This window comes from Chiloscyllium plagiosum, unplaced genomic scaffold (assembly GCF_037043375.1).
Source record: "Chiloscyllium plagiosum isolate Xiang-an unplaced genomic scaffold, Cpla_swu_hap1 HiC_scaffold_27, whole genome shotgun sequence".
Lineage (NCBI taxonomy): Eukaryota > Metazoa > Chordata > Chondrichthyes > Orectolobiformes > Hemiscylliidae > Chiloscyllium > Chiloscyllium plagiosum.
Genome location: NW_028270165.1, coordinates 86,065,818 through 86,082,839, shown reverse-complemented (window position 1 = coordinate 86,082,839; position 17,022 = coordinate 86,065,818). Strand labels below are relative to the sequence as shown.

The 17,022-nt window shown below is 46.4% G+C and overlaps 1 protein-coding gene across 1 annotated transcript in view; it reads left to right on the top strand.

Annotated features, from left to right (window-relative positions):
* The window catches only part of LOC148144852 (uncharacterized), a 152,977-nt gene that overhangs the window by 42,843 nt on the left and 93,112 nt on the right, over positions 1-17,022 (top strand). Inside the window, exon 2 of the mRNA XM_087975445.1 lies at positions 8,168-8,186. Coding sequence (XP_087831571.1) covers positions 8,168-8,186 — 19 coding nt within the window. The remainder of the gene's footprint in view (positions 1-8,167; positions 8,187-17,022) is intronic.

Here is a 17,022-nt window from a genome sequence, read left to right as displayed (position 1 = left end):
GAGTTTGCCTATTTATCCTATCCATACCCCTCATGATTTTATACACGTACAGTTACAACGTTTAAAAGACATTTGGATAAGTACATGAATATGAAAGGTTCGAAGGTTTATGGGCCAAACACTGGTAGGTGGGACGAGTTTAGTTTGAGAACATACTCAGCATGGACGAGTTGGATGAAGGGTCTGTTCAGTGCTGTCTGACTCTGTGACTGACCTGTACTGGTCTTAAAACCATTTTCTTACCTCCCCCCATAACCATCCACTTCTTTGTTGTTCAAAACTCAGATGAATTTAGCCTTGAATATGTTTAATGACCCCACTTCTGAACTGAATTCCTCTTCGTAATATACCACTTGCCTCGCTCAATGCCTGCTGCATCTGCCCGACAACTGGCATTGACTGGTGTGAAGGGACTCTGAGACCCCTTTGTACATTCATACATCATTCCTGATGAAGGGCTTGTGTCCGAAACGTTCACTGTCCTGCTCCTCAGATGCTACCTGACCTGTTCTGCTTTTCCAGTGCCACATTTTTCGACTTTCACCTCTAGTCCTCACTTTCTCCACATTCCAATATATCTCCATTTAAACAATGCACTGCTTTTTTTTAAACAGCCAAGGCGATAACTTCACATTGCGGCACTGCACTTGCCATGTGTTTGCCAATTGAGACACAGACCTGGACCAACTTCGGGAAGAGGCAAAACACTGAGTTCTGAACAAAAACCGTAACACACTCAAAACGTCGGCTCTGTTTACCTTTCCACAGATGCAGTTCGACCCGTTGGCTTTCTGCAGTATTCGCTGTGTTTGAACTGATAGAAGACAATGGTAATTGTGGGCGGGGCAGGTTGAATTATGAATTGAATAGTAGCTTCCTCAACGAGACTGTGCTCGTGATGCTCGGGCCTGTGTCTGTGGCGCAATTGGTCAGCGCGTTCGGCTCGTAAACGGATGGTTCGTGGTTCGAGGCTACGCAGGGCCGGCGTGTTTTTTGTTCACGCTCCTGCTGCTTTCTTGGCTGCAAAGTTGCGCGTTTTTATTGGTGTCAGGAAAATGTTTCCCAAACGGAAATCTTTTCCACTGAGGAAGCACAAAGGGGTTTCTGAATTGATTGAATTTCTAAAGTAAATGACTGCGGATGCTAACAGTCCGAGACAGAAAGCGAAACTACTGGAGCAACTCAGTGGGTTTGGCTGCACCTGGATGAGGAAAAAAAAAGTTCTGAAATGTTGTCTCTGATTCTCTTTCTACAGATGCTGCCTGACCTGCTGAGTTGCTCCTGCAATTTCTGTATTTCTTTTTAACTGAACGTCCATTTCATCTTTCTGACTCGCCATGAGCAGATATTTAACCCTTTCGAAACCTGTGAAATGATTGGATTCAAACAAACTCTGCAATGATTCACTCTTTCTCAGCTCCACAGGCAGAGAGACCTGGGAAATGAAGCTGTCAGTGTGGTTCTGTATTGGTGGGCCGAGAGGTGAATGCGATAGACATGAAATCCATTGCGGTTTCACCACGCAGGTGTGAACCCTGCCGACTACAGTTGAGAACTGTCGTCAAAAGGAAAGGGAGATTGTTCCACGGCTTTTTTAAAGATGCAAACCAGTGGAGGGGTTGAAATATTTCAATCACATTGGGACTGGTCGGGAATCTGCAACCCACTGCCTGTCAGGGTGGAACAAGAGATACCCGCAGAGCTGCTTTTGAGGCGATGAGCCAAGTGTTTGGAAATGAGACTCGAACAGTGAGAGGCGTGATTTGCCAGTGAAAGATACTGTTTCACAAAGTTGAGTCGATTGAAGGGAAGCAGTGACGGTGATTATCTTTGGCTGTTTACCTCTACCTCAAAAATTCGGCAGAATTTTAAAGTCATAATGAAAAGAAGTAAAAGTAACATTAGGAAAAACGTTTTCGTACAGGGAGTGGTTAGGGTCAGTAAGTCCCTGTCTGTCATTGACAAAGAGTAAGATTCAATGGACACAAAAGGGAATTCGGTGGTCACGTTCAGATGTGCAGATTTACGCTGAGAAGGCGAGAGAATGAAACGAACAGAGACACACGTTTACTTAAGTGTAGAACCAGCAGAGCGAAGGTGGGCCGCATGGCCTCCGTCTGCGCTGTGACACATGTTGTGATTCAGTGTGAAATCACAGTTCGACCAACAGAATGTGGGAATTTAGAAATAAGTTTATATTTACACAGCCTCCATACGTCTGCGAAACAGCATATTACACGGCAGCAGTGGAGGTCTTTGACATCAGACTCGAACGTGCCTGCCGCGTGCCAGACGAAAACCTGAAGTGTTCTGTGGAAAGGATGCTGCGTGCGGCAGCGGAGTGCCGCAGCGGGAGCGTGCTGGGCCCATAACCCAGAGGTCGATGGATCGAAACCATTCTCTGCTATTGTTCTACGTCACCTCGAGTAAGATCGGTCCTCTCTTCTGCAAGTTGCATTCACTTACCAAACGTCGCATATCGATGCACTTGTCAAATCAAGTGGCCTGATTTTAGAGGTCTCAGTGGCATTCTGGTATTCGTCTGTTTCCTCTGAACCGAATCGCAAACCCAGTTCTCTGCGATGCCAATCAGCTGGTAAAGTTGAATCACATGCCTTGCGGTTTTGTCCATTCCTTGCAGTAATTCGCCACCCTGGTTCAGACGAGAATGACAAGCATGTCAGAAACCGCATCACGACTCAGACATAGCCCCCTACTATTAGGACGGATACCACCGATTGTGAATAACCTCAGAGAGAGAGAGAAGTGACAGACAGTCGCCGTGGACGCGATGGGCTGAACGGCTTCTGTCTGCGCGAGAATGATGCTACGTGTTTATGCCGTCCCACTGCCTGTCTCTGGGACAGAGAGGCTGAGGGAGCAAAACTGCTTCATTTTTAACCGTCCCTTCCGTGTTGGACTGCCTGCAGTCCCTCAGCTCAGGGCCGTGGGGATGACTCTCAGTGAGTGAAGGTTTCACTCGGATTCTCTTCATCTGGGATACTTGGGGCTCAGATGTTAACTGCTGCGCAGTCGCAGCAAAGAAAGCGATGCCCACTTTGCAATAGACTTTCCGTAAGATTACTGCGTGAAGACGATTTCTGAACACCAAGAAGGCTGCACAACAATGTGAATTTACCTGAGCGAAGAGTCCTCGGTGTCCATTTCTTTCTGTCCTGCCAGCACAGCATCTTTCTATCTCTCCGATAACAGACCCTTGGAGAAAGTTCACAATCAAAGTTGTTCATGTTCCCCGCATTAATGTAACTGACACCTCTCACCCCAAGGGTTTCAGAGAGAGAGAGAGAGAGAGCAGAAGAGCGAATGGACTCTACCCGCCCCCCACTCTACACCCAGTCCCACCCCCAGAACAACGTGCAAGTAGAAATAAAATGGTTTAATTATCCACCAGTGGAGATAGTCCAGTTCCTGGGGATGAGACAAAGTGGCCATTCTGCCCCGGGGACAGAATGACAAGCAGATGTTCTGGAAACGCTTTGCTGCTTGCAATTCTTGGAGCAATGTGGAATGTACTTCAACTGAGCAAGTTTCAGCTGGCTCAGAGTCTCCAATGTACATTGCTGTGTTTGCCGCCAGCTCACAGAGAGAACAATAGGAAGGACGTGGGAGTGAATAACGATCCGCGTGGGAGGGCGAATAACTGTTAATGGAGACTGTTGGCGGCTAACAATACGTAGTGTGTCATAGCAGACGAGGTGATAACAAGGAGTCGTTTGTGTGGTAGGGGTCAAGGACATGGGGGAGTTCAGGCCCTAAAGTGATGGAACTCGATATTGAAGACCGGAGGGCTGTAAGGTCTCCAAGTGGAACATGAGGTGTTGTTCTTTCATCTGGAGCTAGAACACTGCTGCAAGCCTGAGACAGAGATGTTGGCCAGGGAACAGGGTGATGTGTTAAAGTGGCAGGCAACCGCAAGGTCAGGGCCTTTTTTCCGCGGGCAGAACCGGGATGTTCTGCGAAGCAGTCACCCAGTTTATGCTTCATGCTACACTGGGGAAACGACATTGTGAGCAGCGAATGCAGTGGACTAGGTTGTGACAAAAGTGCTGCTTCACCTGGCAGGTATGTTTGAGCCCTTGGATATTCAGGAGGGAGCAGGTAAATGGGCAGGTGTTACACATTCGGCGGTTGCAGGGGAAAGTGCCTTGGCACCACGGGAGGTGGGTGTGGGGTGTTGCGAGTGAAGGAAGAGTGGAACCGAGGTGGAACCCCTGGCACAACGGGTGCGTGTTGGGACCATAACCCAGCTGAGAAAGCATTCTCTCCTATTCACTCAATGTCGTCTTTAGCAGCTTTCCGGTATAACAGCGCTCTGTTCTGCACCTAGCCTTCTAATATGCTTCCGAAAAAAGCTTGGACATAAATAGTTCCCAGTGATATACTGGCCCAATGTTGAATTATCTGCCAGTGGAGAGAGCCCGGTTCCTGGGGACGGGACAAACAGCAGCAGGGAGACTGAATGAGAAGCAGTTGTTCAGGAAACTCTTTGCCGCTTGCAATTCTCAGAGCAATCTCAAATGTATTTCATACTGAGCAAGTCTCAGGTCGCGCAAGCGGTGTGGGGCGCTAGCGGCGTGCCGGCTCTCTGGCTCGTTGGTCTAGGCGTATGTTTCTCGCTTAGGGTCCTTTACTATGCCGAATTGCGAGAGGTCCCGGGTTCAAATCGCGGGCGAGTCCGCGTTTTTTAACTTGACTTGTGCAAAACTCCCTGATTAATTTTCTCAAAAAACGCCTTCGTGAAACGAGGTTGGGCTGTCTGGAGTACGAATGAGGCGGAAAACAGGGAAGTGAAATGGTTGGAGATAGTGTTCAACAGGTTGACGTGAGTGGTGCAGTGTTTGAGGAATGTCAGCAATCAAGGTAGATTGGAAAATTGGGACAGCTCTCCTCGGAGAACCGAACTTTTCCAAGTCATGAGGGACCCAGAAACAGGAAATAATGTTGTGAAAATGCTCCCACACCTGAAAGGATCCTCAACGATTCGGCAAGTGGAAAATGAGGTGTTGTTCTTTCATCTGGAGCTAGAACACTGCTCCAAGCCTGAAACAGAGATGTTGGCCAGGGAACAGGGTGATGTATTAAGTGTCAGGCAACCGCATGGTCAGGGCCTTTTTAGTGAAACTGACACCACTTACCCAAGTGATTCAGAGAGAGGGAGACAGCAGAAGAGCAGGTGATTGGAGACAGCGCTGAACAGGTTGTCGTGAATTGTGCCGTGTATGAGGAATGTCAATAATGAAGGCAGATTGGAAAGTTGGGACAGCTCTCCTTGGAGACAGAAGTTTGAAATCTGGCCCAGTTGACGTTTTACAAGACATGAGGGGTTTAGACAGAGAAAATAATATAGTGAAAATGGTACCACGCCTGAAATGATCGCTAACAATTAGGCAGTGTCTCGAGGAGAGGAAGTAAAAATAACATTATGAAGAACGTTTTCGTGCAGAGAGTGGTTAGGGTCAGATTTACACAGTTGCGCTGGCACCATGTGGAGCTCTGAGTTGTCTTGTCCTGTTCTGTCGGTGTGTTCTGATCTCAAGTGTGAAACCTCTTCCCTCAGGTGGTGAAGTTGAAACACATGACTTGCTTTTCTTCGTCCATTTCCTGTGGTAAAGAAACAGACGCCCGTGTAACAAAAGACTTTCTGCAGGATTGCTGTGTCAAGACAAATTCTGAACACCAAGCAGGCTGCACAAGCAGGCACTCATATCAATTTACCTGAGGGAAGAGTCTCCGGTGTCCATTTCTGTCTGTCCCGATAGCACATCACCTTGCCATTTCTCCGATAACAGACCTTTGGAACAAGTTCAAAGTTGCCATTTGATGCATTCGTGTCAATGACGTCTCCTACCCCAAGTGATAGTGAGAGAGAGCAGAAGAGCGAATGGGCTCTGCCTTCCACCAGCACAGCTTGCAAATAGAAACAAAATGGTTCAATTATCCGCTACTGGAGAGAGCCCGGTCCCTGGGGACGGGACAAACAGCAGTGTCCTGGGAGCAGGAGACAGACTGAGAAGCAGATGTTCTTGAAACTCGTTGCGGCTTGAAATTCTGGGAGCAATGTACAATGTATTTCGTACTGAGCAAGTCTCAGCTGCTTATGGAGCTGACTGCGTCCATGGCATGTGGCTCGTTGGTCTCAGGGTATCAACAGGTTGACGTGAATGGTGCCGTGCCTGAGGTGTGTCAGTTCTGAAGGTAGATTGGAAAGTTGGGACAGATTGGAAAGTTGGGACAGATCTCCTTGGAGCTGTAGTTGCTGTGGAGGAGGATCATAAGACACAGAATATAGAATAAAAGATTATAGTGTCATGTAACATAAATGTTATATTGAAGAAACCTAGATTGCTGTTGAGTCTTTCATCTTTTAAAACGGGTTGTAGATTTCGGTTCATTAATCTGTAAATCCCAGAACTTTTTAAAAGTCACATTCTCCAGGTAACTTAAGGTTCTATAAAAGGAGGTGACACCTCAGGTCAGACAATGCATGAAAGCTGTGAGGGTAGGGTCTATCTGTATCCTAATCTTGAGTGAGACTGGTTCTATATCCAAATATATAATACTGCAAACGCAGATTCACCCCAAAGACTTCTATATGTGAGTGCATGCATGAGAGAGAGAGCGTGTGTGTGCGTGTGCATGCTGGGTACAGTGTGTGTGTGATGGAGTATAAGCATGTGAGATGGTGTATGCGTAGGGTTGAGTGTGGGCATGTATTACTGTGTGTCTGAGAGAAAGCATGTCTATCAGAGAGGGTCTGCACGAGCGTGTGAGTATGTAAGAGAGTTTGCTTGTGTGTGAGAGTGTATTGTGTAGCTGGGTCTCCTGTAGTGTGATGTGAACCCAGGGTCTCGGCTGAGGCCATTATCATGTGTTCTAAACATGGCTATCAGCCTCTGCTCGGCCACCAGATCAAAGAGGGCTGACGCACGAGAAAGGACGGACGGGGGCACTGGTGGTGGTGAAGAAGGGAGAGAAATGGAGAGGAGACAGAGGTTGGGGAGTAGAGAATGACTGGGGTTCAGAGGATTGGGGAGAGAATCGGGGTGCAGTGTGAAGAAGGGAGAAAGGGCGGGGGCAGTGGGTGGGGAGAAAATGGACTAGGGGCAGAATGGGAAGCGAAAGACAGCACAAATCCAGGACTGGTGTCAGTGACCCACCAACTGGAACACACTCGTCCCACAGCAAATTTGGGGTAACCATTTCTCAATATAAGCATGGCTAAGGCATATCATCCCTGCAGGCCATTCACACCGACCTTCCCAACAGCATCCCACCCAGACACACTCGATTACGCTACAGCCCTGCAGTTCCCCATGGCTATTTTCTGATGAAGGGTTTTGCCCAAAACGTCGATTCTCCTGCTCCTCAGATGCTGCCTGACCTGTTGTGCTTTTCCAGCACACACTCTCGACCCTAATTTCCAGCATCTGCAGTCCTCACTTTCGCCCAGTAAGGGGTGAATGTTATATTCCGAGTCTTGTAAATCTTTTAAAATCTTTTCCCCTCACCCTAAACCTATACCCTGTAGTTTTGCAATACCTCTACCCTGGGGAAACGACAGAAACGTTGAGCAGCCAGACAAAATGCAAAAGGAATACCATGTCTAGGCACAGGGGAAAAACATTTCGACAAAATTTGCTTTGGTATTTTTCTCTCGTATTCGCATTTGGACACTTAAAATTTGTCATGATGTGGAGGTGCCCCTGTTGGACTGGGGTGTACGAAGTTAAAAATCACACAACACCAGGTTACAGTCCAATCGGCTTGTTTGGAAGCACTAGCTTTCGGAGCGCCGCTCCTTCATCAGGCGGTTGTGGAGTATACGATCATAAATTCTGTGTCTTACGGTCTTATACTCCACAACCACCTGATGGAGGAGCAGCGCTGTGAAAGCTAGTGCTTCCAAATAAGTCTGTTGGACTATAACCAGGTGTATTGTGATTTTTAACTTTAAAATTTGTAACAAATTCCTGCACACTGAGCATGCTCCGCGGTGTCAGCAAGCACTGCGCATGACCGCCAGTGTCAGCAAAGCACTGCGCATGTTCTGCGCTTGGTGCCCGCAGAAACTGCGCATCAGCTCCTTTCCATGGACCAATGGAGAACCTTGGAGGACCGGAAGGAGACTGGTCCTCCTGCCAACCAGAGCCGGCCATTGTCGAAATGTGGAGGTTGGACCGTGAGCTCTGAAGCTGCTGCTGCTCCTCTCTCTGTGAACTTCACCCCAGACTGTAACTTCCTTCCTCTGTCTAACTTTTGTGAGTACAACAGTCTGTTTCTCACCACTTTTTGCATTTTTTGTTTCATTCTGGGGTTCAATTGTTAACTTGCAGCAACTGAAAGGAAAGAGTGAATCGTGGGGCGGCGGGGGGACGGACTCTGGAAAAGTTGATCCAGGTCTGTGTCTCAATTTGCAAACACATGGCAAATGCAGTGACACAATCTATAGCTCTTGATGTTTAAAAAAAAAACGCAGAGAGGAGGCGCATTGTTTAAATGGTGATATGTTGAGATGTGATGAAAGTGAGATGATGGAGATCAGAGTTGAATATTGTGGCGCTGAAAAAGCACAGCAGGTTAGGCAGCAACTGAGGAGGAGGAGAGTCAATGTTTTGGGCATGAGCCCTTCATCAGGAATGATGTGTGGATGGACAAAGGGGCCTCAGCGTCCTTCTACGTCAGTCACTGCCAGTTGTCAGACAGGAGCAGCAAGCAATCAGCAAGGCAAGTGGTATATTAGCAAGAGAAGCTTCGAAATCCTCATTTCCCCTTCCCCCACCTCATCCTAGTTTCTAACCTCCAGCAACACTGTCCAGACTTGTCCGACCTGCCTTGCTCCTTTTCCACCTATCCACTCCACCCTCTCCTCCCTGACCTATCACCTTCATCCCCTCCCCCACTGACCTATTGTACTCTATGCTACTCTATCCCCACCCCCACCCTCCTCTAGCTTATCTCTCCACGCTTCAGGCTCTCTGCCTTTATTCCTGATGAAGGGCTTTTGCCCGAAATGTCGATTTCGAAGCTCCTCGGATGCTGCCTGAATTGCTGCGCTCTTCCAGCACCACTGATCCAGAATCTGGTTTCCAGCATCTGCAGTCATTGTTTTTACCCTATTAGCAAGAAAAGTTGAGTTCAGAAGTGGGGATGTCTTCCTGCAGTTCGGTCAATCATTGAATCTATTCAAGGCTGAGTTCATTTGACTTTGAAGAACAAAGAAGTGGGGGAAGGTAAGAAAATGGTTTTAAGACCAATATAGAACAGTTACAGTCATACAGCACAGAAACAGATCGTTAAGTCCAACTAGTCCATGCTGACTGTGTTCTGAAACTAAACTAGTCCCACCTGCCAGTGTTTGGCCCAGACTCTCTGAACCTTTCCTATTGCAATTGCAACATTTAAGAGGCATTTGGATGGATATATGAATAGGAAGGGTTTGGAGGGATATGCTGGCAGGTGGGACGAGATTGGTTTGGGATATCTGGTCAGCATGGACGGGTTGGACTGAAGGGTCTGTTTCCATGCTGTACATCTCTATGTACTTATCCAAATGTCTTTTAAACACTGTAACTGTACCTGCATCCATCACCTCCTCTGGACATTAATACCACATGAGAACTATTCTCTGTCTTAAAATAAAAAGGTGCCCCTCATGTCTTTTTAAAATATTTCTCCTCTCATCTTCAAAGTTTGCTCTCTAACCTTGAAACACCCATCCCAGAGAAAGAATACCTGCTATTCACTTCATCGATACCCCTGAAGATTTTATAATCCTCTCTAAGGTCATCTCTCAACCTCCAATGCTGCAGTGAAAAAAATCCCACCCTGTCCACCTAGATGCCGGTATATTTATATCCAGTTATGAACTGTTCAATGCTGGTGCCGACTGAAAGACCAAATGACCTATTCCTGCTCCAAATTCTCTCACCCTGTGTCCAGGACAGCAAGAGACCATATGACAAAGGTGCAGAAATTAGGCGATTCAGCCCATCAGATCTACTCCACCATTTAATGACAACTGATACGTTTCTCAACCCCATTTTGAAATTTTGATTTTGGAAAGGCAGATCAGGAAAGTATCTGCAAAGTTAATGGGGAGTGTTGTTGACCAAAGATACCTTGGAGAGCCGGTTCATAGTTTCTTGAAAGTGGAGTCACAGGTAGACAGGATTGCGAAGGAGGTGTTTGGTATGCTTGCCTTTATAGGTCAGTGCATTTCAGTACAGATGTTGGGAGGTCATGTTGCCCCTTACTGGACATTGATTCAGCCACTTTTGGAATACTGCGTTCAGTTCTGGTTACCCTGCTACAGGAAAAGTGTTGTGAACCTTTGACAGGGTTTGGCAAAGATTTACAAGGTTGGAGGTTTGAGCGATAGGGAGAGGCTGAATAAGCCGGGGCTATTTTCCCTGGAGCATTGAAGGCTGAGGGGTGACTTTATAGAGGTTCATATGGAACATGGATAGGGTGAATAGCCAAAAACATTTCCACATAGTAGGGAAGTCCAAAACTAGAGGGCATAGATTTGAGGTGAGAGGGGAAAGATTTAAATGGAACCACATGGACAACTTTCTCACACAGAGAGTGATGCAAGCATGGAATGAGCTGCCAGAGGACGTGGTGGAGGCTGGTATAATTACAGCATTTTAAATGGCATCTGGTAACAGGGTGAATTGAGAGGGATATAGGCTAAGTGCTGACAAATGTGACTATGCTAATTTGGGATATCTGGTCAGCACAGACAATTTGGACTGAAGGAAAGCAGAAGTATTATTGTGAAGACTGGACTTTCAGAGCAGCTTCCAAAGATATTTTGTCCTTACGCTGGGAGTAGAGCTAAAATGAAATCTTTCATTTGCGAGATGGCAACTGAGTAAGTGAGGATATCCAGGATTTTGATGGAATGTGGGAATTTGTTGCAATGTGGGGTTGAAGTGTTTTAAGTAAAGTGTCCTGAGTGGGAAGCCTAGTGAAGGGTTTCAGTGGGTTTTTGTTTTAAACTGCTCATTTCTTTCAGCCCTCAACAATGTACTTCCAATGCTGTCCATCAGAAGGAGTGGTGAATCAGTAACTGGTATCATCAGAAGCCTTACGGTTTTCAGTACTGCAGGTATTGCATTGTTGCATCAGCATTGTAAAGGTTATCGGCAGCAGTGGGAGGTGTGGGCTGTATTCACTGGAAGCGATGAAGCAGTTAGATAACACACATATGAGAGGGCAGGGTGGGACTTGTCTTTCAATTTGCAGAAGTTGGGAGGTTCTGGGCAAACACAACTGCAGTAAATCATAGAAGCCCTACAGTGTGGAAGGAGGCCATTCAACCCATCAAGTCCACACTGACTCATCGAACAGCATGCCACCCAGACTCACCCTATCTCGTCGTTTCTGCTTGTGGGTTAGACTAGGTAACAAGATTAGGGGTAGGTTTAAGGCAGAGGAGGAGGGACTACATTTCCTGGAGAGTGGTGAATCTATGGAATTCTTTGCCCAAGGAAGCAATAGAAGCAGGCATATTCAAGGCACAGTTCGATGGGATTTTGGATGGTAGGTGAATTTAGGGTAGTCAGGATAATGTAGGTAAGTGGAGCTGAGATGATGGATAGATCAGCCATGATCTTAAAGAATGGCGGAGTAGGCTCGATGGGCCAAATGGCCTCTTTCTGCACTGAAGGGATTTTATGATTGCTTCATATGGTGTATATCTGATATTCGCTGTTGTACAAGCTGCATGGCTATGATTTTTCACCTTCAAATATAGTAATGGAATTACATCCTGTATTTCTTGTATTCATTTTATTTTAACAGGTCAGCAGGAAGTCTTTCGGCAACTTTGCTGGCTTTCTTTCCTGAAGCAGCCTTGACATTTCATTTTTATATCCTTCATTCAGCTCCATTTCCAGCACCTTTGTAGGAAAATTGTTCCAGGTGATTGTCACCTAAATGAAGTTTTCCTCTTTATATACTAAATGCTATCTGGCTGAATGAGGGTTTTCAGGTTTCTGTGTCATGGATAATATATGATCAGCAGGTATCTGGCAATCTAAGGAATTGTCACCGAAGTTATGTTCATTTGACTGTACTGACCGTGACTTATTTCATGGTTTCTTTTGCAGGAAGACATAGGGAAATAAATCTGAAACCAAAAGATACATCAGTTTCTGACAGAGTCACTTGATTCATTGGGACTTGAATATCAGCAGCCATTCCAGTCGAGAAGAAATGTTTGCTTTTGTCTGCTTGGACACTGGTGTGGCAGGAAGAATACTGATACACCCAAATGAGGGAGATTCAATGCGGTGACTGTGAAAAGTACAGGACTTCACACCATTTACTCAGCTTGGAGGATCAAAGAGGCCGTTCACTTGCTCTCTGTGTGGGAAGGGCTTCACCTGCTCCTCCCACCTGCAGAGACATCAGTGAGTTCACCTCCATCGCAGGGGGATTGAAGGAGCTTCGGCCGAGTGCCATTCTCGACTGCATTAATAACCCAGTTCTGGGGGCTCCCGGGTTTGAATCTCACCATAGCAAATGGCAGATTTGGAATTCAGTCAGAAATCTGGAGTTCAGAATCTCATTATGAAACCATTTTCGGGGAACAAACACCCCAATCTGATTCACTTATGCTTTAGGGAGGAAACTGCCGTTGTGGCAAAGGATTCACTCAGTCGTCCCAGCTGCATCCTTTCCCTGGCCTATATGTGACTCCAGACCCACAGCAGCGTGGTTGATTCTTGACAGCCCATCTGCAAATGCGCGGGGCGAATCTTACTTGCATACAGGCTATGAGTTGCAATTTCTGGATCAGTGGTGCTGGAAGAGCACAGCAATTCAGGCAGCATCCGAAGACAGGCAAAATCGACGTTTCGGGCAAAAGCCCTTCCCGAAACGTCGATTTTGCCTGTCTTCGGATGCTGCCTGAATTGCTGTGCTCTTCCAGCACCACTGATCAAGAATCTGGTTTCCAGCATCTGCAGTCATTGTTTTTACCTCTATGAGTTGCAATTGCTGAGTGAAGCAATACTTCCTCCAGGCTAAGGCTGCACCATGGATCGAATTACAAAGGAACAACTCAGCTGACCAATAATGAAGGAAGCGGGATGCAGGAGAGTGTGTGTGTATATGTGTGTGTGTATGTGAGAGTTTCAATAAAAAGCTACTTTTTGTGCACTTTTTTGCTGGGACGATCTGAAGCTGCAACAAAGTTAGGTCCCAACAAAAGTTACCTGAACTTACTGTCGGACTCAAACATTGAAGGCTATGAGATCCAACAGGCTTTTCTTTTAAAGCTGCTAATTTCTTTCAATCTCCGACGCGAGGTTTCCAATGTCTTATATCAGAAGGAGCAGTCAATGTGTAGCTCGTATTATTAGAATTGTACATTTTTCAGGCTGATGGTTCATTGTTTCCTCAGCATTGTAAAGTTTACTGGCAGCAATGGGAGGGGTGGGCTGTTTTCACTGGAAACAAAGTTAAAATCCAGTTACAGTCCAACAGGTTTATTTGGAAGCACTAGCTTTCGGAGTGTTGCTCCTTCGTCAGGTAACTGTACAGCAGGATCATAAGACACAGAATTTGTAGCAAAATGATATATTGAACAAACCTCGACTGCTTTTAAGTGTTTCATCTTTAGAATGGGTTGCAGGTTTCAGTTCATTAGTATGTAAATCCCAAAACTTCTTTTAAGTCACAGTCTCGAGATAACTTAAGGTTTTACAAAGAGGTGCCATCTCAGCTCAGACAATGCATGAAAGATGTGAGGTTCGAGTCTGTCTTGAGTCAAAGTAGGAATTTATAAAATATTACATGGATTGACTGTCTGCAGGTTGTGCACTTTTTGAGCAAATGCAAATTCATCCCATGGTCTTATCTATGTGTGCATGCATGAGAGTGAGTGAGTGTGTGCTTCCCCGTGAGTCTGGCTGAGAGAGTATGTGTTTGCGTGTGTGCATGCTTGGTAAAGTGAGAGTGTGCAGGAGTATAAGTCTGTGAGAGCATGTGTGTGTGGGTGAGAGTGTGGGTGGGTACATGTGTTGTGCATCTGAAAGAGCGCGTATATCTGAGAGAGTGGCTGCATGAGTATGTGAGAATGTATGGCTGTGTGTGAGAGACAGAGAGACAGAATGTGTACAGTGTAGTGGGGTCACCTGTAATGTAACATAAACCCAAGGTCCTGGTGAAGGCCGTCCTCATGGGTTCCAAACTTGGCTATCAGTCTCGCCCGGCCACTAAAAATGATTAAGCAGTTACACAATAGACACGGGAGAGGGCAGGGTGAGACTTGTCTTTCGATTTGCAAAAGGTGGAAGGCTCTGAATGATGTGATCCAGGGCAACCACAACTTGGAGGACCTTCGGCTCAGAGAGGTGGAGCTGGAAGCCAGTTTGCTGACATGCTGGGAGGGCAAGGCGGAAAGTTAATCAGATGTTTTTTATTCTGGGAGATGGTCTTTCCCTCCATACAGAGTCTTCTGATGGGGTCAGTGGACAGGGTCAGGAGGGTGTGAGCCCAGGTCAGGCAGGCAAAGGGGATCTGGGAGAGGGCTGCAGGGGGGAGGAGCTAACTGTGGGGTGGTGGGAGTAAGAACAACGTTAGGGAGGGGGAGGTAAGGGACAGAATAGTGACAGGGATTGCCTCTTGTTCTCTGCAGTTGGCAGCAGAAGCACAGATGGTATCGGAATCTGGTGCCAGGATTCAGGAACCGATGCGTTCAGGGCTGGAGAAGTGGGAAAGGGAGGTGCAATGGGTGTGGTCCAACGATGTCAGCAGGACACAGCCTCTGCTGAGGGCGCATGAGAAGGTAAAAGCTGCAAAGACAAAGCAGAACCTCAAAGCACTGGGTGGGATGGTGGCTCAGTGGTTAGCAATGCTGCTTAATAACGCCAGGAGCCTGGGTTTGATTCCACCCTTGGGTGACTGTCTGTGTGAAGTTTGGCATGTTCTCCCCCTTGTGTCTGTGTTGGTTACCTCTGGGTGTTCTGGCTTCCTCCCACAGTCCAAAGATCTGCACTTTAGGGTGGATCCGGTGTGCTAAAGTGTGCAGGTGAGCTTGCATCTTTTAGGATGACCATGTTAGTTTTGGTTCCTTCATTTGTAAATCCCAGAACTTTTTTTAAACTTACATTCTCAAGATAGCTTTTAACAATAGGTGTCATCTCAGCTCAGATAATGCATTGAAGGTGAGACATTAAAGTCTGTCTGTATCCCAATGTTAGGTCAGACTGATTCTATTTCTAAAGTGGGAGCTACAGAATCTTACATGGATTTATGCAGTTTTTGAGTAATTCGGAATAGAATGGACTTCTGCAAGGAAGTGTATAAACAACTGACCAGGAACACGACAGGCAACTACCAGCTGATCTGGGGCCTTGGAGGGAGGTGAGGGGTAAAGCCCCAAAGGAAACTTGCATATCCGCCACAGATTCACCTGCACCTCCACACACATCATCTATTGCATCCTCTGCACCCGATGTGGCCTCCTCTATATTGGGGAGACAGGCCGCCTACTTGCGGAGCGTTTCAGAGAACATCTCTGGGACACCCGGACCAACCAACCCAACCACCCTGTGGCTCAACACTTCAACTCCCCCTCCCACTCCACCAAGGATATGCAGGTCTTTGGACTCCTCCATCGCCAGACCACAACAACACGACGGTTGGAGGAAGAGCGCCTCATCTTCCGCCTAGGAACCCTCCAACCACAAGGGATGAACTCGGATTTCACCAGTTTCCTCATTTCCCCTCCCCCCCACCTTGTCTCAGTCAAATCCATCGAACTCAGCACCGCCTTCCTAACCTGCAATCTTCTTCCTGACCTCGCCACCCCCACCCCAGTCTGACCTATCACCCTCACCTTGACCTCTTTGACCTCTTTCCACCTATCGCATTTCCGACACCCCTCCCACAAGTCCCTCCTCCCTACCTTTTATCTTAGCCTGCTGGACAAACTTTCCTCATTCCTGAAGAAGGGCTTATGCCCGAAACGTCGATTCTCCTGTTCCCTGGATGCTGGCTGACCTGCTGCGCTTTTCCAGCAACACATTTTCAGCTCTGATCTCCAGCATCTGCAGACCTCACTTTCTCCTCAAATGATTTGATGCTTTGGAGTACAAAATCAAAAAAAAATGTTGAACAGTTACAGGAGAACTGCCAAAAGACCAACAAATGTAGGCTGCTAGTGAAAACTCAGAAGCACCTGTCCAGAGAAGGAGTCTGCACAGAGAAAAAACATCGACACCGACCTGGAGAGCAAATCTACAGAGGAAGATACAAAGAGAAGATTTAACAGCTGGCTGGTTTTGAAGTTTGAGTCTTTCGGTAAATCTTAATCAAGGGTTTTTTATTGGACTGGTATCATACAGGGGAAGGTAGAAGATAGGTTAGAGACAGGAGTTGTAAATAGTTGTTAATTAATTATTTTCCGTTAGACTTTAATAAATGAAGTTGTTAATTTTAACTTTAAATACTGACCTTTGGGAATAGTTTCTTGGTTCTTGAATTTTCACAGATTACCACATGGGTTAAACCTTCTCTATGTTGCTGGTTTAAATTAGGTAGGGGAGGTTGCACCCAGTGTTGTAAAATTTGGGGGCTTTCGTCCAAGATTTGAACTGGTTCAGACAGATTTTAATAGATTTGGCGGTACGAAAAATCCCAGCAGATTTAAACACTTGCAAGTAAGTGTCCTAGATCATTAAATAAAACTTTAAATAGTGACTTTTCGAAACAGTTCCTTACCTCTTGAATTTTCACATTACCACCTGGGGTAAATCTTTTTTGGGTTTAAATTAGTGGGGGGTGCAGTCCGTGTCATAACAGTTCTGATGATGTAGAAATAGAGTAGTGGAGCATGGAAACAATTTGTTTGTTCCGTGCCAATCGGATATCCTAAATTAATCTAGGCCCATTTGCCAGCTCTTGGCCCATATCCCTCCAAACCTTCCTGTTCATATACCCATCTAGATGCCTTTTGAATATTGTCATTGTACCAGCCTCCACCACTTC